This window comes from Bombina bombina, chromosome 7 (assembly GCF_027579735.1).
Source record: "Bombina bombina isolate aBomBom1 chromosome 7, aBomBom1.pri, whole genome shotgun sequence".
Classification (NCBI taxonomy): Eukaryota; Metazoa; Chordata; class Amphibia; order Anura; family Bombinatoridae; genus Bombina; species Bombina bombina.
This window is the reverse complement of record NC_069505.1, coordinates 368,735,828-368,758,079: the sequence shown is the minus strand read 5'-3', so window position 1 is coordinate 368,758,079 and position 22,252 is coordinate 368,735,828. Positions and strand designations below refer to the sequence as shown.

Below are 22,252 nucleotides of genomic sequence, written 5' to 3'. Positions count from 1 at the left end.
GTCTGGTGTCTCATATTGTACTGTCCTTTTAACTTTGTTACCTATGAACAGTGCTGCGGAATCTGTGGGCGCTTTATAAATAAAGAATAATAATAATAATAATAATCGGTCAAAGGGTATCAATAGGAAGTACCTATCAACCAATAAGCATGAAGTACACAACCGAAACCACTATATTAGCTCAAATTTAAATGTAACCCTATATCACCATTTGTATCATATTTTATACATCTAGTTTTTAGACCTCTGCAATAAATGTTCTCATGAAAAAGCAGATGCATAATATCTGATACATGTATTTTGCCCTCTGGTGGATTATCTGGGCATTACATGCAGTACAGTCCCGTTAACCCCTTAATGACCGAGGACGTGCAGGGTACGTCCTCAAAAAAAAGGCAGTTAATGCCTGAGGACGTACCCTGCACGTCCTCGGTGTGGAAAGCAGCTGGAAGCGATCTTGCTCGCTTCCAGCTGCTTTCCGGTTATTGCAGTGATGCCTCGATATGGAGGCATCCTGCAATAACCTTACACGGCCATCCGATGCAGAGAGAGCCACTCTGTGGCCCTCTCTGCACCGGACATCGATGGCCGGTATCGTTGGTGGGTGGGAGCCGACTTGGGAGGCGGGTGGGCGGCCATCGGTGTTCCCTGTGTCGTCAAGGGGGGCGGGATCGGGGGCGGGCCGTTAGGGGGCGCGCACGGGCGCGCGCGCGTGCACGGAGGGTGGCGGGCGGGCGCGTGCACGGGGCGGGAGCGGGTGGGAACCGCTACACTATGGAAAAAATTTTTGGTAACAAATGGCCAAATCTTGTTTGTGCAAAAGCACAAAAAGAGATCATGGAGGGGTGGGGGGTTGGTTTTGTGTGTGGGGAAGCTACACTGCAGAAAAAATTAATAAAAACTAAAAAAAAAACATTTTTTCTGCTAAACTGGGTACTGGCAGACAGCTGCCAGTACCCAAAATGGCGCAGATTAAGTTAGAGTGGGAGGGTTATAGAGCTGTTTGGGGGGGATCAGTGAGGTTGGGGGCTAAGGGGGGGATAGTACACAGCAGCATATGTAAATATGCTTTTTTTAAAAAAAAACAAAAAAAAACATAGCTTTTATTTTAGTACTGGCAGACTTTCTGCCAGTACTTAAGATGGCGGGGACAATTGTGGAGTGGGGGAGGGAAGAGAGCTGTTTGGGAGGGATCAGGGGGTCTGATGTTTCAGGTGGGAGGCTGAGCTCTACACTAAATGTGATATTAACCCTGCAAGCTCCCTACAAGCTACCTAATTAACCCCTTCACTGCTAGCCATAATACACGTGTGATGCGCAGCGGCATTTAGCGGCCTTCTAAATACCAAAAAGCAACGCCAAAGCCATATATGTCTGCTATTTCTGAACAAAGGGGATCCCAGAGAAGCATTTACAACCATTTGTGCCATAACTGCACAAGCTGTTTGTAAATGATTTCAGTGAGAAACCTAAAATTGTGAAAAATTTAACGTTTTTTTTAATTTGATCGCATTTGGCGGTGAAATGGTGGCATGAAATATACCAAAATGGGCCTAGATCAATACTTGGGGTTGTCTACTACACTACACTAAAGCTAAAATTACCCCAAAAAGCTCCCTACATGCTCCCTAATTAACCCCTTCACTGCTGGGCATAATACACGTGTGGTGCGCAGTGGCATTTAGTGGCATTCTAATTACCAAAAAGCAACACCAAAGCCATATAAGTCTGCTATTTCTGAACAAAGGGGATCCCAGAGAAGAATTTACAACCATTTATGCCATAATTGCACAAGCTGTTTGTAAATAATTTCAGTGAGAAACCTAAAGTTTGTGAAAAAATTTGTGAAAAAGTGAACAATTTTTTTTGTTTTAACGCATTTGGCGGTGAAATGGTGGCATGAAATATACCAAAATGGGCCTAGATCAATACTTTGGGTTGTCTACTAAAAAAAAATATATACATGTCAATGGATATTCAGAGATTCCTGAAAGATATCAGGGTTCTAATGTAACTAGCGCTAATTTTGAAAAAAAGGGGTTTGGAAATAGCAAAGTGCTACTTGTATTTATGGCCCTATAACTTGCAAAAAAAGTAAAGAACATGTAAACATTGGGTATTTCTAAACTCAGGACAAAATTTAGAAACTATTTAGCATAGGTGTTTTTTGGTGGTTGTAGATATGTAACAGATTTTGGGGGTCAAAGTTAGAAAAAGTGTATTTTTTTTCAATTTTTCCTCATATTTTATAATTTTTTTTATAGTAAATTATAAGATATGATGAAAATAATGGTATCTTTAGAAAGTCCATTTAATGGCGAGAAAAACGGTATATAATATGTGTGGGTACAGTAAATGAGTAAGAGGAAAATTACAGCTAAACACAAACACTGCAAAAATGTAAAAATAGCCTTGGTCCCAAACGGACAGAAAATGGAAAAGTGCTGCGGTCATTAAGGGGTTAAAGGGACACTCAAGTCAAAATTACATTTTCATGATTCAGATAGAGCATTCAATTTTAAACAACTTTACAATTTACTTCTATTAACAAAATGTGCAAAGTCGTTTTATATTTACACTTTTTGAGTCACAAGCTCCTACTGAGCATGTGCAAGAATTGACAGAATAAACGTATATGTATTTGTGATTGGCTGATGGCTGTCACATGATACCGGAGGAGTGAAAATAGACATAACTGAAATTTGCCTGAAAAAAAAATCTAATACGAATTTGAAGTTCAGACTAAACGCTATTGCTTTGTCTTGTTATCATGTATTTGTTGATTATGCAACTGGTCATTTAAATACGTAGTCAAAATTGACTCTCTTCATGAAATATCCGATGCGCATTTTCAGGGCGAAGACTTGCGGTAAAAATAAAATTTCTTTTGTTAGTAATATTTCAAAGTAACCTTTTCCTGGATTTGGACAAGTTAAAAATGTTAAAAATACCAAAATATATAATAAAACCGTGTTGAAAATGTGTGTATCAAATAGGATACAGCCGGAATATAAGATTAATGCTTTGTAAATTCAAATGTTTTTGTTTCTAAGAAACACAATTTGGGATGAAAAAAAAAAAATCATAAACACCTGGTGTATCAAATATGATAAAAAGTGTATATATTTGTAATTTACCAAAAAAAAAAACACAAAAAAAAAGAATGTGCCCAAATTTCCCAATATCTAAAACTGAATATTAAAACTTTATTTTGGTTCCTCACTGATGGACAATAAGATACTGTCCTTTAAATAACAGGAAGCCCCAAAAAATTATTTTATGATTGGGATAGAAGATACAATTTTAAACAACTTTTCAATTTACTTCTATTATCAACTTCATGTTTCATTCTCTTGTTATCCTTTGTGGAAGGAACATCATTGCCCTACTGGGAGCTAGCTAAACACATCGGTAAGCCAATGACAACAGGCAATATGTGCAGCCACCAATCAGCAGCTAGTTCCAAGTTTCTGAGCCTACCAAGAAAACGTCTTGTTAGCCAATCACAAGAGACAAATATCTACAGGCACCAATCAGCAGCTAGCTCCCACTAGTGTAGGATATGTGTGTATTCTTTTTCAACAAGGGATACAAAGAGAACAAAGCACATTTGAAAATAGAAGTTAATTAAAAAGTGTCTTAAAATGACCTGCTCTATCTGAATCATGCAAGTTTAATTTTGATTTCCCTGTTTTCCCCTCTCCTTCCTAATTTCTCTTTCTTCTTTTTCTTGTTTAATTGATTATTGAATACATTGCTTGTATTTGTATTGTACTTAATGTTATAGTTAGACTTATTTAATTTTATCTAGAATTATATGGTGAATATTGGAGATTTGTCTGTGACTAAATTTCTTTCCTTATTACTGTACCTATTGTTAAAAATTGTTTCTATAAACTTAATAAAAACAAAAAAAAAAACAACAACAACATTATTTTGGACAATTCTCTGTGTTCCTGCAAGCGAACAATCTAAAACTACCCAGTTACATTTTACTGGCTATTACCTTAAAGGGGCATGAAACCCAAAATACTTCTTTCGTGATTCAGATAGAACATATATTTTAAATCTAATTTCCAATTTACTTCTATTATCAATTTTGCTTAGTTCTCTTTGTAGTCTTTTGTTGAAGGAGCAGTATTGTACTTCTGGGAGCTAGCTGAACACATTGGTAAGCCAATGACAACAGGTAATATGTGCAGCTACCAATCAGCCTACATAGGAAGGATACCAAGAAAACTAAGCAAATTAGTGAATGGAAGTAGGTTAGAAAGTTGTTCAATAGTGTATTATTATACTTTATTTACAAAGCGCTAACATATTCCGCAGCACTGTCCATGAGTACTATTCATTTAGATAAGACAATGATATAAAATTTCTAAGAGACAAGACAAAATTTACAAACACATACAGGAGGACCCTATTCCCGTGGGAACTTACAATCTAGAAGGGTAGGAGGTTGAGAAGCAGGAGATGAGGACTGCAAGAATGAGAAAGATGTTAAAGGGACATGAAACCCAAACATTTTATTTCATGATTCAGATAGAGAATACAATTTTAAACACCTTTACAATTCACTTCTATTATTTAATTTGCTTCTGTCTCTTGTTATCATTTGCTGAAAGGTTTATCTAGGCAAGTTCATGAGCAGCAGAGAAACTAGGTTCTAGCTGTTGATTGGTGGCTGCTGCATATATTGAATGTGATTGGCTCACCCATGTGTTCAGTTAGAAACCATTAGTGCATTGCTGCTCCTTCAACAAATTATACCAAGAAAATGAAACAGATTAGATAATAGAAGTAAATTAGAAAGTTGTTTAAAATTGTATTCTCTATCTGAATCATGAAAGAAAAAATTATTATTGAGTTGGGTGGTCGGCTTTTCTGAACAAAAAAGTCTTCAGGGAGCATTTAAAAGAATATACTAGAAAATTAGAAACTGGCACTACACTGTGATTAGGTAAGAAAAAGAATCTTGTGTAAAGATTCCGGTGCTGCCCCTTTAAATCATTAGTACAACAACGGAGGGGAGAGGAAAGATAGGGGCTAATATAGCACTCATTCTTACAATGACTAATATGGAGTTAGTTTAAAAAAACTGTAGTTTAATTTAGAGCTGCAACAACTAATCATCATAATCGATAATAATCGATTATGAAAATAGTTGTCAACGAATCTCATAATTAATCGATTAGTTGGTTTGCAATTAGTTGGTCTGTGCACAACACCAGCTGCTTCACTCCACTGAGCTCCTGCACATGGTATTGTGTTTTATGGTTAGGCCCTTAGCCGAAAGGACATCTACAGACATTTACTTTTCACTTTTTCAGGACACTATAAGTTTACAACTACCCCTGGCTTATGTGCAACCCATAGTCATAGTCATCATTTGGAATGTTTATATTAAATCTGGCGATTTGGAACTATGCTTTTCATGATATAGCGCCAAGCTTGTTGTTTACACCTTGCCCCTAGATTGAAGGAAGTTATTTAAATTGATGTGCACTATTATCTGTATGAACAATTATTAGCGTATTGCTTGCTATTGATGATTATAAGTACTGTATAAATAAATGTGTAAGGCTTTGTCCTGTTATTGATATACAGTCCTTAGTGCTTCTGATTTTGTTTTTTATTGTTTTTTTATATTTTTAATAAATTGTGATAATATGTATCAGATTCAACCTTTATAAGTAAATATTCGTTATTTTTAGAGCGGACTAGATATTTCCCCTAACCTTATAGCTGGTTATTTACCATTGCATATAGATATTCAAGATATTTTTATGTTAGAATGAAGTCAAGGGTTACTTTATTGAGAGGTCCCTTGCCAAGGTAGAAAACACTTAGCATTGGTGAAGCGCTAACAAAGATAAATATCTCACTTTGGTGAAATTGGCAAAACCCTACTTAATACACCTCAACAGCCTTTTCTCTGCTGCAGGAAATATAGCTGCAAACAGAGAACCAGCCTTAGCCAGAAGCATGTGGACATGTTGAGATTTTTGCATTTCAATGCAAAGTTTCTGAAAGAGTGAATAACAGAATGTTATTAACAGTGATAGCCTAACTCTTTCTAGTTCTACCTCTTTTCAAACAGTTTGTGGTTTTGTTTTGTTTAATTATAAAACTGTGCTCTGCTGCTTAAAAATTGAAGAAACAGTTGTGTTAATGTAAAGTTTTAGTCTGAAGTTTATATTTGTAACACTCATTATGTGGATTTTATTTAAAACATAGAAAATTATTATTGATTCTCTTTTTATCCGATTAGTCGATTAATCGAAAAAAAAATCGGCCGATTAATTGATTATGAAAATAATCGTTAGTTGCAGCCCTACTTTAATTATATATAGTTCAAATGGGGTAAACACCCCTAAAGTTTACCAAAACCCAATACGAAACACCAATGCAACTAAAAACAAACCGCCAGTCACTTCTCTGTTTCCTGGCCGATAGCTGGAAACATCGGCATCAGGTGGCTGAAGTGACTGAGCGGTATAGTCGAAAGTATTCCAACAAACGCATTTCGGCTAGGACCTAGCCTTTCTCAATGTTATACTTGGCACAGTTAGTTTGTGTAAACCGAGGCGCTCATATGCGCGGTCTTATGTATCCGTTTGTAATATGCTGTAAGCCAATCACATCATGCCCTAGGAGGACGCCCACATATCATCCAATCACTTAGCATGGAAGAAGACGCCCACTATTAGGATTGCTCTGTGTGACTGACAAAAAATTGTCAAACGTATCACGCATATTCATTGGTTAAAGGACAGCATATAGCATTTAAAAGAAGAAAGATTAGGGGAAAGCCTGACAGCACGAGGGAGAGTGTTCCAGAGGGTAGGTGCTGCACGAGCCCTGCAGTCTAGCATGGGAAGAAGTGATAGTAGCAGATGCAAGGAGCAGGTCATTATTGGATCTTAGTGGGCGGGCTGGAGTATACTTCTTGTTTAGATAGAGGATAAGTAGTGGGGAGCGGCGTTGGTGAGAGCTTTGTATGAAAGGGTGAGAATTTTGAATTTAATTCTGCTGTGAATGGGGAGCCAATGAAGGGACTTGCAGAGAGGTGCAGCAGATACAGAGTGACGGGAAAGGTAGATCAGCCTGGCAGAGGCATTTAGGATGGACTGAAGGGGGAAGAGGCGGGAAAGTGGAAGGCTAGTAAGTAGGTTATTGCAGAAGTCAAGTCGGGAAATAACAAGGGAGTGGATTATTTGCTTTGTGGTGTTAGCGCTCAGAAAAGTGCGAATCTGTTAGTGCTCAGAAAAGGGGGATTGAGTGTATGCTCTATCTGAATCATAAAAGAAATATTTTTGGTTTCATGTCCCTTTAAAGGAACACAAAACCGTACATTCTCATTCTCATGCAGCATTTAAATGACTTGCTTTAGCGTGTGTGTCGTGTCTTCTGTTGTGCCGACCTGGGTGCAGAGTCCGTATTCTCTTACCTTTCCATGGCTGACCAGTAACTCCTTGACAATTTCCTCCTGCCCAGCTGATGCGTTAAGAATCGCCTGCATGTTCAGCTTCTCAATGTATTCATGTTGTTTGAACCACCTAAAGGACAAGATAAAACTGTCACGATTCCGAAAGGGCAAGCAATTTTAAACAACTTTCAAATGTACTTTTTTTTTTTTTTTTTTAATTTTTATTGATGAATAATAATCTCAATTACAAAGATAACATAGTGAATGTTTTTGGAGCACGCAGGCTCCTTCAAGATATATAAACAGGAAATTAAACCAATATCGACATTTCAGGTTGGGATATATTCATAGAATGGAAAATGAGCGTGATATAGCTCTTATCAGAGGGGGTAGGTTATTTGGGGTAGGGGGGGGGGGCTGGGGAGGAGAGGAAAGGTGGCAGTGGTGTTAAGGGTAAAGATATAGATTTTATATGTAGGGTATATAACAGAGGTCATCTAGTGCGTGTTTGTACCAATGTTTGGGGACCAATCTGTATTATGACAAGTTTGCCAGTCTGCCCACACTAGTTCAAACAGGTCCGAATTATTTAGGGAGTAGAAGATAGGTTTCTCCATATTGTAGATATATGCCATATAGTTTAAGATGCATGGCCATTTTGGAGGCGTCTCGGTTTTCCATGACTTGGCTATAGTCGCTTTAGTAGCTGTTAGTAAATAGAGTGCTAGGTATGCTTGATGCTTAGGTAATTTAGCAGTGTCTATGTGTAAAAGGGCATTGGAAGGGGTTACAGGAAGTGTTATACCTAGTCTTGCTAGTGTACGGAAACAGGTAGTCCACAGAGGTCTCAGCTTAGGGCATTCCCACCATATGTGTAAGGAATCTCCTTTTTTACCGCAATTACGCCAGCATAGAGGAGATGCAGAGTCAAACATTTTGTTTAGCTTCACAGGAGTGAGGTACCAATGCGTTAAGAGTTTATAATAAGTTTCGAAGAGTGTAACACAGTGTAGCGCTTTTTTGGTGAGGGAGATTACATGCTGCCATGTCTGTGGGGGTACGGTCAAATTCAGAACCGACTCCCATTTGAGTAAGTGAGAGAGCTTGTTCTCGGAGTCTGAGTTTCCTAATAAGGTGTAGTGTATTGATAGGGGCCTATGTAGTTTATTACCTTGTTGCCAAGTCATTTCCCAGAGTGTTCGGGGTCGGTGCAATTCGGGTTGGAAACCCCAGATAAGAAGAAAGCTCTTTAATCTTGTATATTCAAATGTCATATGCCTGGGTAGGTTGAAGCCAACCTGTATTTCTGAGAGTGTCATGAAGCGCGGGGTTGGTGAAGTGACCCAAATGTCAGCTACTGACTGTATTCCGATTCGCGTCCAGCTATGAGGGTGAGAGTCAGGTAGACCTCGTAGGAGACCCGTCATGGGAGTGATAGGTGAAGGGTGTGGGGCGATATGTGGATAATGTCTCAGCTTATCCCACATAGCGAGGCATTCTTGTATTATGGTGTTACTAATGTCTGTGGTCCGTCGTAAGTGGGCAGGAATCCAAATCAAGTCCGGTAAGAATATGTGGTTTGGGAGAGAGGCTTGCTCTATGGTTTTCCATTTACTAGGGGAGTCCTTCGCACCCCATTGCGAGATGTGAGTGAGCATGGCTCCTTCATAATATCTTGTTATCGAAGGGGAGGCTATACCTCCTCTACTAAGGGGGCTTTGGAGGATTTTATGCGCTACTCTAGGGGGTTTATGCTGCCATATATATTTTGTAAATTCACTCTGAAATTGGTGGAGGAGATACCCCGGGATACGGAAAGGAAGACATCTGAATAGATAAGTAATTTTGGGTAGAAAGGACATCTTAAGGGCCGTTAGTCTGCCTATCCATGATATGTAAGTGTAATCCCATTTGTCTTTCAGAGTTCGCAGTTCGGCTAAAAGGGGCAAATAGTTGTCTTTAATCATCTGAGGGATATTGTTCGAAATCTTGACTCCTAAGTGGGAGATAAAGTTGTTGGCGCATTGTACTCTATATTGGGTCTTTAGGGTGTCAGCTGTGTCTTGGGAGAAACCCCATGTGAAAATTTCTGTCTTATCTAAGTTTAATTTGTAAAGGGACATGTATCCAAAGGAGTCTAATATTTCCATCAGTCTCGGGAGTGAAGATAGAGGGTCTGAGGAGAATATCGTGATGTCGTCCGCGAAGAGCGCTATTTTATGAATAGTGCCATGTAGACGAACGCCATCAATTTTTTTATCTTGTCTCATTTGCTCTGCTAATGGCTCGATTGCCAGGGCAAAGAGAAGAGGTGAGAGTGGACACCCTCTAAGGGTGACCCTTGTCTGGTGCCATTAGAGATTGAGAAGGGGGGCGAGACAAAGCCTAGTCCTCTAACTACTGCCGAGGGGGTAGAGTAAAGAGCCTGTATCGCTTTGATAATTTGATCTGGGAAACCAAAGGTTTTGAGGACTTCCCATAAGTAGGACCACCGAACGCGGTCAAAAGCCTTCTCTGCTTCTAAAGAGATTACAGAGAATGGCCTATTAAGTCTGGTGGATTCAGTGCAGATGTTTAAGAGACGCCTAGTGTTGTCAGGACCTTCGCGATGGGGAATGAATCCTACTTGGTCTAAGTTTATAAGTTGCGGGAGTAATTTAGAGATGCGTGTAGCAAGTAATTTGGCATAAATTTTAACATCTAGATTGATCAGGGAAATTGGTCTGTAATTGGAGCATAAGGATGGGTCTTTTTGTGGCTTAGGAATAGTTATCACCGTGGCTTCCAAGAATTCCTTACTGAAACTTCCCTGTTCTCTAGCGTGATTAAAGAATCTTAGGAGTAGCGGGGTGAGCTCATTTGTGTAAGTTTTGTAGAAGGCTGCTGAGTAGCCATCTGGGCCTGGGGCTTTAAACGATTTTAAATATGTTATTACGTGTTTAATTTCCCTAGGGGTAAAGGGAGATATAAGCTTTTCTTGATCATCAGGCGACAGTGAGGGGAGATTTAAGTTGCGGAGGAAAGAGCAAATATTGCCGGCAGGAGTTAGTTTGTGGCTTGCTTTTTTTTTCTAAATTATATAGATTTGAGTAGAATTTCTCAAAGCATGCGCCAATGTCTGAAGGTTTACGGTAGGTCTGGTTTCCAAAATGGATTTGGTTAATTCTTGAGGTACTCGCTCTGTTTTTGAGTTTATTAGCTAGTAATGTATCTGCTTTATTACTCTTGTGGTAAGTAATCTGTTTCAATTTGAATAAATTAGCTTGGGTGCGTTTCAGTTCTAGCTGGTTAATATGATTTTTGATTTTTATAATTTGAGCCATGGCGCTGTCTGAGGGTGTGTGTCTGTTGAGGAGTTCTAGTCGGCGTAGTTCGATATGAGATTTAGAGAGGGGTAAGCCAGATAGTTTTTTAAGGTATGCTTGTCTCTTGAGTATAAGACCTCTAAGGGTGGCCTTTGCCGCACCCCAGAGTGTGTTGTCTCTAACCTGATTATTATCATTAGTTTGGCAGTAAAATGTGATGTCTTTTCTAAGAGTTTCTTTGAATGCAGCATCCTGCAAGATATCATGTGGGAGGCGCCATGAAGGCCTCGCATTTTGTCGTTCCGTTGAACGGAAAGTTACTGAGACTAGGTCATGATCAGACCATGGGCACAGGGAGATGTTAGAGTGTTTGACTTGGTCAAGGGTTTCTGCTGAGCAGAAGACATAGTCGAGTCTGGAGTACGTTTTGTGAGGGAATGAGAAGTGAGTGTAGTCTCTGTCTCTAGTGTGGAGTGATCACCAAATATCATAGTAGCAGAAATGGGTAATAAGTTGTCTGAACTTTTGGGAGAGTTGAGCAGAAGGGGTAGCGTGTTTTGTGCGGGTGATTCTTTTCCTGTCTAGCTCCGGGTCCCAAGTCATATTAAAGTCCCCCGCTAGGATGACTCTGCCTATTTTTATCCGGTCAACTGTGTGTAGGATCCGTTTGAGGTATCTGGGTTGGTGTGAGTTAGGGAGATAGATAGAGACTAAAGTGTGGTCAGTATGGTCCAGCTTGCATGTTAGGATAAGAAATCTAGATTGTGGGTCTTTTAGAACTTGGATTGGTTCATATGCTACTCTTTTGTGAATTAAGATTGCTGTGCCTCTGGCTTTCTTTGAGAAGGAGGTGTATTCAAGAACAGTATAGTCTTTAGATATCGTGTAAGTAGGGTTATCTAGCGTCCAATGTGTCTCCTGAAGGAAGGCTACATCGGGGTTATGGAATTTGAGCGATCTAGCTAACAAGCTACGTTTGTGTGGAGAGTTTAGGCCTCTTACATTATGGGTTAGTATTTTAAGGGGGGGCATAGGGATATATAGGGAGTGGATCAGGTCTTTTAATAAGAGTTAACTTAGATGGGGTAGGTGGGGGGAGGGGAATAGGTAATAGGTATAGGGGAATAGAATTAGCGAAAATAGTTCGCTGCGATGGAGCCCTAGCGTGGGCTGCCTATGGGGGGGGAGAGAAGCAAAGAGAAGCAGGGGTCAGTAGTGTGAGCCCTGCTCCGCAGTAATCACTATAATCTAAATTACAATTACAAGTGTGCAATTCTTAAATTAATAAACCAACATTGACATAGTGAACAAACATATAACTTAATTGTACCAGTTATTAGTAAACTTTTTAAACTTTAACTTAACCTCAGTCATAATCTGTTAGAAACAGGTCGAACTTCCAGGTTTAGTGGAATCCAGGTAAGTACCTATAGGGGTCACCAGACACATTTTTATGGTGGATTAGTTTTAGGTTTCTTAGCTCTTTGTTCTTTGATAGACCATTCAGGAGCCGAGGCTCTCAGCTTTGGGTAAGTAGGTTGTATTGGTGGAGGTTGTTCCGGGTGTAGGCCCCAAGCGGCCAGGAGGGTCATACCTTGAGGTATGGAGGTGATTGTGTGGCTCTGATTATTTCTGGTGACCACTAGGTTTGTAGGATGACCCCACCTGTACTTAATATTAGCTTTCCTTAGAGTTAAAGTAATTTGTTGGAAGGTTTTGCGGTATTGCAGTGTATGAGTCGAAAGGTCAGGCAAAAGCTGAATGTCTCTAAATTTTTCTGGCATAGGCGGCCTTTTGAAAGCTGCTTGCATGAGTTTGTCTTTATATATGTAGCTATGGAAGCAGACGATTACATCTCTTGGCTTGTCGGCAGGAGCAGATCGCGATCTTAAGGCTCTGTGGGCTCTTTCCATTGTATCAGTGAGCCCCTCTGGAGTACCCACGAGTACTACAAACAGCTCACTTAGAAAAGATTGAAGGTGAGTATTTTCTACAGTTTCTGGGATGCCCCGAAACCGAATATTATTCCTGCGAGATCTGTCTTCGATGTCTGCCATTTTAAATTCAAGTTGAATCATCTGGTCTGCTAGGGTTTCAGAATAGGTGAGTAGGTTTGTCTGATCTACCGCTAGATCATCCTGTTTCCGCTCAAGTGCTTCAACCCTCTCACCAATCTCCGAAATTTCTTTTTTCAATTCCGCTGAGGATCGTTGAATTTCCTGAGTGATGGAGCGTGTCTGGCTGGCCAGCATATGTTGCAGGGTAGCCTTAGTAATGTAGTGATGCGAAGGCGCTTCTGAGCGCACACTGGAATGAGATTCAGCATCCAGCGATTCAGGATCACTTAACTCCTCGTTAGTGACAAGGTTAAGTCCTTTGCCTGATTGTGTAAAGTGGTCATAAACAGTCTTTTGAGAGCTGGTGGGGGTTTTCCCCTGTCGTCTCGACCCCTGAGGCATTGTGATGAGACTGTTAGGTATATCTGTAAATGAAAGATTAGTACCAACCTTCAATTGCAAAGTACTCCTAGGGTAATCTTAAGAGAATAAAGTACCGTGTAGCTAAGTTTACTAGTTCTGATATGTATTACTGGACTGCGGAGCAGGGATCAGCAGCACCCTTTATATTTATGACATTTTGTTACAACATCACATAATAGATAGGAATTGAACCTCCCGGGCCCAACGTACAAATTCAAGTAAATAAGTCTCTGGCACCTCAGGGGATAATAGGATACGACTGTGTAGAAGGGAAAAAGGAGGAGGGAAGTGACCAGCCCAGACTAACTGGACCGGAAAGGGAGAGGTGCCAGGGAGCGTTAACAATCAGTGCGGGTCAAGAGGATACTGAGTGGAGGTTAATAAAATATCTTCCTATTAATTCGTTAGACTGTTAGGTCAAGGGTATAGGTGAAGGTGGTGTTCTTCAGGATACAATGTTTCGGAAGATGTGCTTCAATGATGAAAGTGCGTTGTGGGGTGATCAGATTATGTGTGGTGATTGTGCGGGCTATTGCGTTTTAATGTGCGTAAGGCTAAGGGAGCGTGTCAATATATGTGTCTATGTGTATGGACCTTGGGGAGTAGGTGTTAGTTTCACTGTTTACTGTTGTGTTGTGTCACTACAAGATCCCAGTTGTGCAAGTACTTTTGAAGGGAGAGTCTGGATGGTAATGTAGTGAGTTTACTTATCCCCCAATAATTTTATGGGATCAGGGGAGATATGTGCAGGTAGGTATAATAGCTTTGGGTAGATATGTGGGCTGGTCTAAGGCTCAAAAACCTTTAATAAGAGTGCAGAGCTTTTTGACTGAGCTGTTGGTGTGTCACAGACCTGAAAAGTTGCACTAACCCTTTATATTATAATATACTGAGAAACCTGTGGGAAAAAAAAGGCGTATAGTTAAGGCAACAATGTGAAATCACACTCCACCTCAGGTTATGAGCCTGAGGACAATAAGGCTGTCGCAGCAGCTGGTATGAATGAAAACAGACTAATATGAAAATGTCTAAACAGCAGGTGCTGTGCAAGATCCCACCACACAGTAAAGCAAAACGGTTGTGTGAAATATCAGAGGTACGTAGTAGGTACTTTGTTTTAGGATGTGGCTGCAGAGCCAGTTCTCAGGCCTTATAGGTATAGGTATATCACAACCCCTTGGGCCTCAGTAAGTGAGGTGAGGCAAGGGTAGATTACACTCTCAAGTGCTGGAGGTAAGTGGCCTATTCTACACAGCCACTGCAGGATTTATTGTAGGTCCCAGGCAGTAAGGGGTCAGTGATCCATCATATAGAGCTGGGGCTGCTTCTGCAGATGGGGTATGGCTGATATATACAGTTAAAGTTATTTAGGAAGTTCCGTGTTGTAGGTTTCCTATTGCAGTTTGTTCCTGCTAAGTTTAATCACTCATAGCTGGCCCTAGGGAACCAGCCGTTACAAAAGTCCACAGCTATGTTTCAGGGGTATGTCTAATGTCACCTCTAGTGTTCAGCTGAGCAGTTATGCAAGGGAGTAAAGGGGTTTTATCCGTAAGGGCCTTGGTACCAGACTATGTAGGGATCGAAAGTTAGCGGTGTGCTGTCTGTACCTCTGGGTCTGAGAGAACTGTATAGAAAGTCAGGTATACTGACAGGCTCTTACCCGGTTCTTGAAGCTGGTGCTCTAGTGAAACTGTCAACCCGGGTCCAGTGGAGGAGGAAGAGGCCTCAAGATGGCGGGTGTTCGCGCCCTTTTTCTTCCCTATGCTGTGCAGAAAAAAAAGACTTGGTCTGGTCGTCACTGTGCCGCTGGGTCCTCGCAAATCTGACACTCTCCTTATGTCAGGCTGCAATCTGCCGTGTGCTGAGGGGTAGCTATCTCACCGCCGAGATCTCCGCGGTCGCTACAGGCTGTCGGGTAGGGATCCTCCACAAAATCTGATGGCGGCTGGTCGCTCCGGAGCGGGTCCCCGGCCCTCCGGAGCGAAGGTAGTTGGTGGCGACCGGGATCAGGTATCCGATAGTGCAAAAGGTGGCAGGTACTCCGGAGCGGAGCCCCGACCCTCCGGAGTAAGGAGACAGCTGTGGCCACAAATGAGGGGCTGTTATGGGGTCCACTGGCTTCCGGTGATATCCTCTTGGGTGGCGGTGTTAGCAGGAAGGTTAGATGAGGATGACCCGGTAGGCTCGGATGATAAATGTGAAGCCTATAGGGAAACACCAACACACACTGGGTATAGTTAGTTTTTTGGCCTGCACTCTCCGCAGCAGTAAGCAGGTCTGCACGCCACACTGTAGGTGTCCCAATCTGAGCTGTCTATCAACGTTGGTGGAGTAGGTGAAAAAGGGCACCCTGCTGTGAGAGAATGTTCACCTGCTAAAGCCGACAACTTAAACACATAATATAAGTCAAAATCTACACTTTATGTGCCTCTTTCAAGTATTTAGTTTATGGAGCTCAATGTGCACACGTTTAGTCAGGTCAGTGGCTAGCTCCGCCCCCCCTTTCAAATGTACTTTTATCATCAAATTTGCTTTGTTTTCTTGGTATTCTTTGTTGAAAGCTAAACCTAGGTAGGTTCATAAACTAATTTCTAAACTGTTGAAGGCCAGGTCTCATCTAGTGTTTTTCACAGTTAGACAATGCTAGATCATGTGTGCCATATATATAACACTGTGCTCACTTCTGTGGAGTTACCTAGGAGTCAGCACTGATTGGCTAAAATGCAAGTTTGTCAAAATAACTGAAATAAGGGGCAGTCTGCCGAGGCTTAGATACAAGGTAATCACAGAGGTAAAAAGTATATTATTATAAATGTGTTGGCTGTGCAAAACTGGGGATCGGGTAATAAAGGGATTATCTATCTTTTTAAACAATAACAATTCTGGGGTAGATTGTCCCTTTAAAGCTTCATTAAAGTAAAAATTAGAGGGACATTAAAGCTCACATTTTCCTACCATGTTTCAGAGAGAGAATCAAATGTTAATCAATTTTCCAATTTACTGATATTATCAAATTTGCTTCATTTTCCTGATATCCTTTGTTGAAGGAACAGCAGTGCACTACTGGGAGCTTGTATACACATTGGGTGAGCCAATGACAGGAGGAATATATATGTAGCCACCAATCATCTCCCAGTAGTGCATTGCTGCTCCTGAGGCTATCTAGATATGATTTGCAACAATAGATACCAAGAGAATGAAGCAAATTAGATTATTCAAGTCCATTAAAATTATGCTTAAAATGTTTTCCCTGAATCAAGAAAGTTTAAAGGGACCGTAAACTTAAAATTACATTTCAATAAACGAGGTTGTAAACAATATTTATTTATTTTTATAAACATTGTAGCCAAAAGAAGAAGAGTTTATCCTCATATAAATAATGTCCTTTGGGTATATTTGCATACATTTATTATGCACATAGGGTAGTCACCCAGCCAGTATTTTACCGACATGCCTGGTATTTTTAGGGTTAAGGTCAAAGGTGGAAATAAAAAATAAATAAATATATATATAAAGATGCTCTTATGCAGTTAGAATCTAATTAAAAACCAATGATCATTTAAAATCAGTCCGAGTAGCTTTAGTTTCCAATTTATGTGGTATAATTATTTATGCAAATGTATGCTAATTAGCATGGCCTTTATTATTATTTTTTCCAGAAAAACTGGCAGCTACCCCTGCATATAGGGGATCCCATGAGCCTCTACTCCAATAAATGCGCATTTTTTCACGCCAGGTGGTCGCCATTACTACAGTGATCACCTGGCTTTAAAAACCATATATGGGGGCTTTAATTTAAAAAGGACTTCTGGGTTTTAAAACAAGGAGTTTGGGGGGTCTCTAGTCCTGTTTGATGACCTTAAATAAGTGCCTAGAGACCCCCAAACTGCGAAAAGAGATTTTTTTTTTTTTTTTAAATGCTTAGACGTATACCCCCAAATCACACACTGTTTTAAAGAGCAAATGGTGAGTTTAAGGGATGTTAAGAGGACTTGATGCATCCCTGGATTCCCCCGGAGATGCTCGATCTGCTTAGCCACCTTGTAGCAGGCCTTAAAGGGACAGTCTAGGCAAAATTAAACTTCCATCAATTAAGATAGGGCATGTAATTTTAAAAAAACTTTCCAATTTACTTTTATCATAAAATTTGTTTTGTTCTCTTGGTATATTTAGTTTAAAGGGGCAGTAAACCAACAAAATAATGTTATATAATTCTGCACATAGTGCAGAATTATATAACATCAGCTTAGCGCCAGCTTTCTACCTAAAAGGATTTCAAAGAAAATATCCTACGAAAATGACTTTGACAGTACGCCGCTCCTGGCTCTACTGAGCGGGTCTGTCTATTCACAGCCGGCTCGATCGCGCCATTAAACTCAATGTAGCTTGTTCCAGATTCTGGTAGCGTTCTGTAAAAGTCATTTTCGTAGAAAATCTTCTTTAAATCCTTTCAGGTAGAAAGCTGGCGCTAAGCTGAAGTTATATAGTTCTGCACTATGTGCAGAATTATATAACATTATTTTGTGGGTTTACTGGCCCTTTAAAACTAAACCTAGATAGGCTCATATGCTAATTTCTAAGCCCTTGAAGGCCGCCTCTAATCTCAGTGTGTTTTGACAATTCTTCGCAGCTAGAGGGTGTTAGTTCATGTGTGCAATATAGATAACATTGTGCTCATGCACATGGAGTCAGCACTGATTGGCTAAAATGCAAGTATGTCAAAAGAACTGAAATAAGGGGGCAGTCTGCAGAGGCTTAGAAACAAGGTAATTACAGAAGTAAAAAGTATATTAATATAACTGTGTTAGTTATGCAAAACTGGGTAATTGGTAATAAAGGGACTATCTATCTTTTTAAGTGCAGTGGGGCTACAATCTGCTCTGCCCCCCCAACCTCCAGAAAACAACACGTGGTCGTCATTCTCATTGAATGCATTGTGTGCATGAAGACCAGGTGTCATCATCCGACTTAAATGGTTAACATCCACTAATATTCCCCACATTTTACAACCAAAAAAAAAAAAACAAGGAAAAAGTTAATTAATTTCAATATATATTAAGGAAAATATTAATGATATAACTACTCTGTATCTGATATGATTCTATACACAGTTTATCTGGTACAATTTCCCTTTGACACACGTAGGTATGGCAGTGCTCCACTCTATACATTCTTGGGTACTTTACTTTTAATTGGAGATTAACGTCAAAACTGAATTTATCATAGAATTTATAAATATGCATGGATAAATAGCGATTTAATATACTTTCATTATAAATTTTGGCCACTTTTCTTGTATCTGAACTCTGAAAACTGTGGGTTTCCAATGCCCCAAAGAACTTGCCGTGCATCCTGCAGGGGTCTGATCTTACAGTATTTTACCCAGTATTTGGTTAATCCATGCAGGAGTTCATTTATACGTGTCCCTAATTGGCTTCAACAAATTAATAAGACCAACTTACTCAAGAAGCTTTTCAAGAGATGAATCCCTGGACTGCAAAGTAACAGAAATTCTTCAACAAAATGACTGCTGTAAATGTTTCTATAACATGACAAAAAGCAAGGTGGCACACGGGTTAAAGGCTATACCTTTATTACGAGCAACGTTTCGAGGCACCTGCCCCTTTCTCAAGCTTCTTTTTGGTGTTGCACCGGAAATTTATGACTCAGGTATACTGGCTGATTAAACGAAACGGTGATAGTGCGGATCTCACTGTCCTGATTGAATGTTTATATAACATTTATTTTTTTGTATACTTTTGCAAAAATAATCTTTAATTGCTGATTAATTATATGTATATATACACAAATGAACTTAAAGATGCATAATAATGAAACAATAAACCCCACTGCAAATGGGTTAAATACATAGTTAAAGTGCCACCCGGGAGCTGCAAAACACTGCTGGTCCCAAGCAGAAACTACAAGTTACCCAATTAGCAGTAGTTGGACGACCCAGCTGTTAAGTACTGTGTCCCATAAGGAAGGTATTTATTCATATGGAAAAAAACAGTACTCTAACAAAAAAAAATATTGTAGTCATGCAGCACAATTAATTCACTCACACATGTATCATTAAAGGGACAGTCATGTTAAAATTAAACTTTTATGATTCAGATAGGCCATGCAATTTTAAACAACTTTCCAATTTACATTTATCATCAATTTTGCTTTGATCTCTTAGTATTCTTTGTTGTAAGCTAAACCTAGGTAGGCTCATATGCTTCTAAGCCCTTGCAGGCCGCCTCTTATTTAGTGCATTTTGACAGTTTTTCACAGTTTATCTTGAAAAAAGGAACTCCCGCCTTGGCAGATTTAATAAAAGAAAGACCTTTATTATACCTTGGTCCACGCAAAAACAACAACGTTTCAGACCTGTGCTAGGTCCTTAGTCATGTCAGACATGACTAAGGACCTAGCAGAGGTCTGAAACGTTTTTGTGTGGACCAATGTATAATAAAGGTCTTTCTTTTATTAAATCTGCCAAGGCGGGAGTTCATTTTTTTCAAGATTTACTGATACGTAGGGGTGGCTGACTCCTTGCTCCTGTGCCTAATTGTTTTGGTTGCTGTTCCCCACATCTTTGCTTCAGTTTTTCACAGTTTGGCAGTGCTAGTTGATGTGTGCCATATAGAAAACATTGTGCTCACTCCCATGGAGTTATTTATGAGTCAGCGCTAATTGGCTAAAAATGCATGTCTGCCAAAAGAACTGAGATAAGGGGGAGGTCTGCAGAGGCTTAGATACAAGGTAATCACAGAGGTAAAAGTGTATTAATATAACAGTGTTGGTTGTGCAAAACTGGGGAATGGGTAAAAGGGATTATCTATCTTTTTAAACAATAAAATGTTTCAAGTGAACTGTCCCTTTAAGTAAAGCTGTCACTAAAGAGTTAAACTGAAGAGAAGCGAACACTTCTTGCTTTAAAACACAGCCCCAAAGGCATTACTTCTTTTCACTTTCTGCGATGAGATTTTTTTTAATGAAAATTTTTCTGCAGCTCCTTTTGAAATTAAATTAAATTTATAATTAGGCAGTTACACTAAAACAGCAGCTCAATAGCAATGTGTTTATTAACTGGAGAGTAAAGCACTTTTAAAGTCTTATAATATACTGCAGCAGTTGAAAACTGAATAGCAAATTAGCGGAAGAGAAGAAAAAAAAAAAGGTACATTGCTCACAAAAACATCTTACATTCGGGAGTCACAGCTTTGCATACTGTGGAGTAGCCATCAATGTCCAGCCATTTTGCAGCACTGCACTGTATTTGATTGTTCTCTTCAAACAGTGCTTCACTCTGGCTGCAGTTTTAAGGAAAAACTTACACAGTGCAGCCAGAGCACAGTGCCATTTGAAGAGAACAGTCTGAGGTGGAGCAGCACTGCAAATCACAAGTGATTACAGTCCCTACACGTGTCCTGTTCTTTCTGCAGACATGCTGCATTTTCTGCAATGACATCTTAGATCACAGCATGTTCTACATTGGAGAACACAGCAAAGACATTTAAAGGGACAGTCTACTTAAAAAAAAAATATTATTGTTTAAAGGGATAATCCCTTTATTACCCATTTCACAGTTTTGCATAACCAACACTTTATAATATAATGTTTACCTCTATGATTACCTGTATCTAAGCCCCTGCAGACTACCCCTTATTTCAGTGCTTTTTACAATCTTGCATTTTAGCCAATCATTCTCCACAGGAGTGAGCCTGGTGTTATCTATATAGCACACACAAACTAGCACTATATAGCAGTGTGCAAGATTTTAAAAAGCACTGAGATAAGAGGCGGATGCAGGGGCTTAGAAACAGGCAAACTTAGATGTTATAAAGTATATTAATATAAAAATGTTAGTTATGCAATGCTGGGGGATGGGTAGTAAAGGTGTTATCTATTTTTTTTAACAATACAAAAAGTAGACTGTCCCTTTAAATGTTGCTAGACAGCATATGAATTTACTATGCATACAATGTTTGTCATGCCCTTTAATGTAAATTTTATTTAATTGCATGATGGCTGATGCGGTAGTTACTATGTTTCTCTTGGTTGAAGACCTTTTCCTTTCCCTGCCTGCGGTCATTCTTTAATTTACAATATGCCTTAAAGGGACAGGAAACAACAACATTTTCATTCATAATTCAGATAGCACATACAATCTCAACCAACTTTCCAATTTACCTCTATTATTAAATTTGCTTCTTTATCTTGTTATTCATTGCAGAAGTAACATCATTGCACTACTGGCAGGTAGCTGAACACATCTAATTATTAGCCAATCACAAGAGACAAATGTGTGCAGGCACCAATCAGCAGATAGCTCCCACTAGTGTAGGATATGTGTGTATTCGTTTTAAACAAGGGATACTAATAGAACAAAGCATATTTTACAGTGTCTTAAAATTACATGCTCTATCTGAATCATTCGAGTTTAATTTTGACTTTCCTATCCCTTTAATGCATGATTCGTCGGATTCTCACCCGCCAGACCCCGTGTCCCGTAACGGGAAGGTTTGAAGACTTTTCACCATGCCCTCCGCCTCTCCATACAGCACAACCTGCACCGGTGAGTCCTCCATCTTCCTCAGTTAAACTGACACTCTGGGATTCTTTACAGTTTAGCCGTTACCATAGAAACGAAACACACAGCTTAGTGCGCATGCGCAGCGTCACGAATCACCACGACAACAATCATCATCCAAATGAGCATGCGCAGTGTTTTCCCTTTGTTCCTTCCTTTCGCATGTGCGGAGGCGTTTTCCCGAGAATGAGCTGTGATTTGCGAAATAACCGTAAGTCAGCCATGTTGCTACACCTTAGTGAGCAGTCTGTGTAACAACCGGAAGTGTCCTCCTTTCTTTTTATTTACGCATCTTCCTGTTTTGTTATGACCCAATAGTGAAAGCACTGGCAGTGGTGTGTTACACAATGACGGTTATTGCTGTGTTTTAGGTAACAAGACTACATTATAGATAGTAGAGTAGCTCATATATATATTTTTTTTACCGGAATTAACTAAAATTTAGAAGACTTTTGTT

General features: G+C 39.8%; 1 protein-coding gene across 1 annotated transcript in view; it reads right to left on the bottom strand.

The window, feature by feature from the left end:
• ZMYND10 (zinc finger MYND-type containing 10) overlaps positions 1 to 21,793 on the bottom strand; it is a 105,224-nt gene extending 83,431 nt beyond the window's left edge. The window contains exons 1-2 of the mRNA XM_053689001.1: positions 21,696 to 21,793; positions 7,451 to 7,559 (exon numbers count right to left, since the gene is read on the bottom strand). Coding sequence (XP_053544976.1) covers positions 7,451 to 7,559; positions 21,696 to 21,793 — 207 coding nt within the window. The remainder of the gene's footprint in view (positions 1 to 7,450; positions 7,560 to 21,695) is intronic.
• Between the last annotated feature and the right edge of the window lie 459 nt (positions 21,794 to 22,252).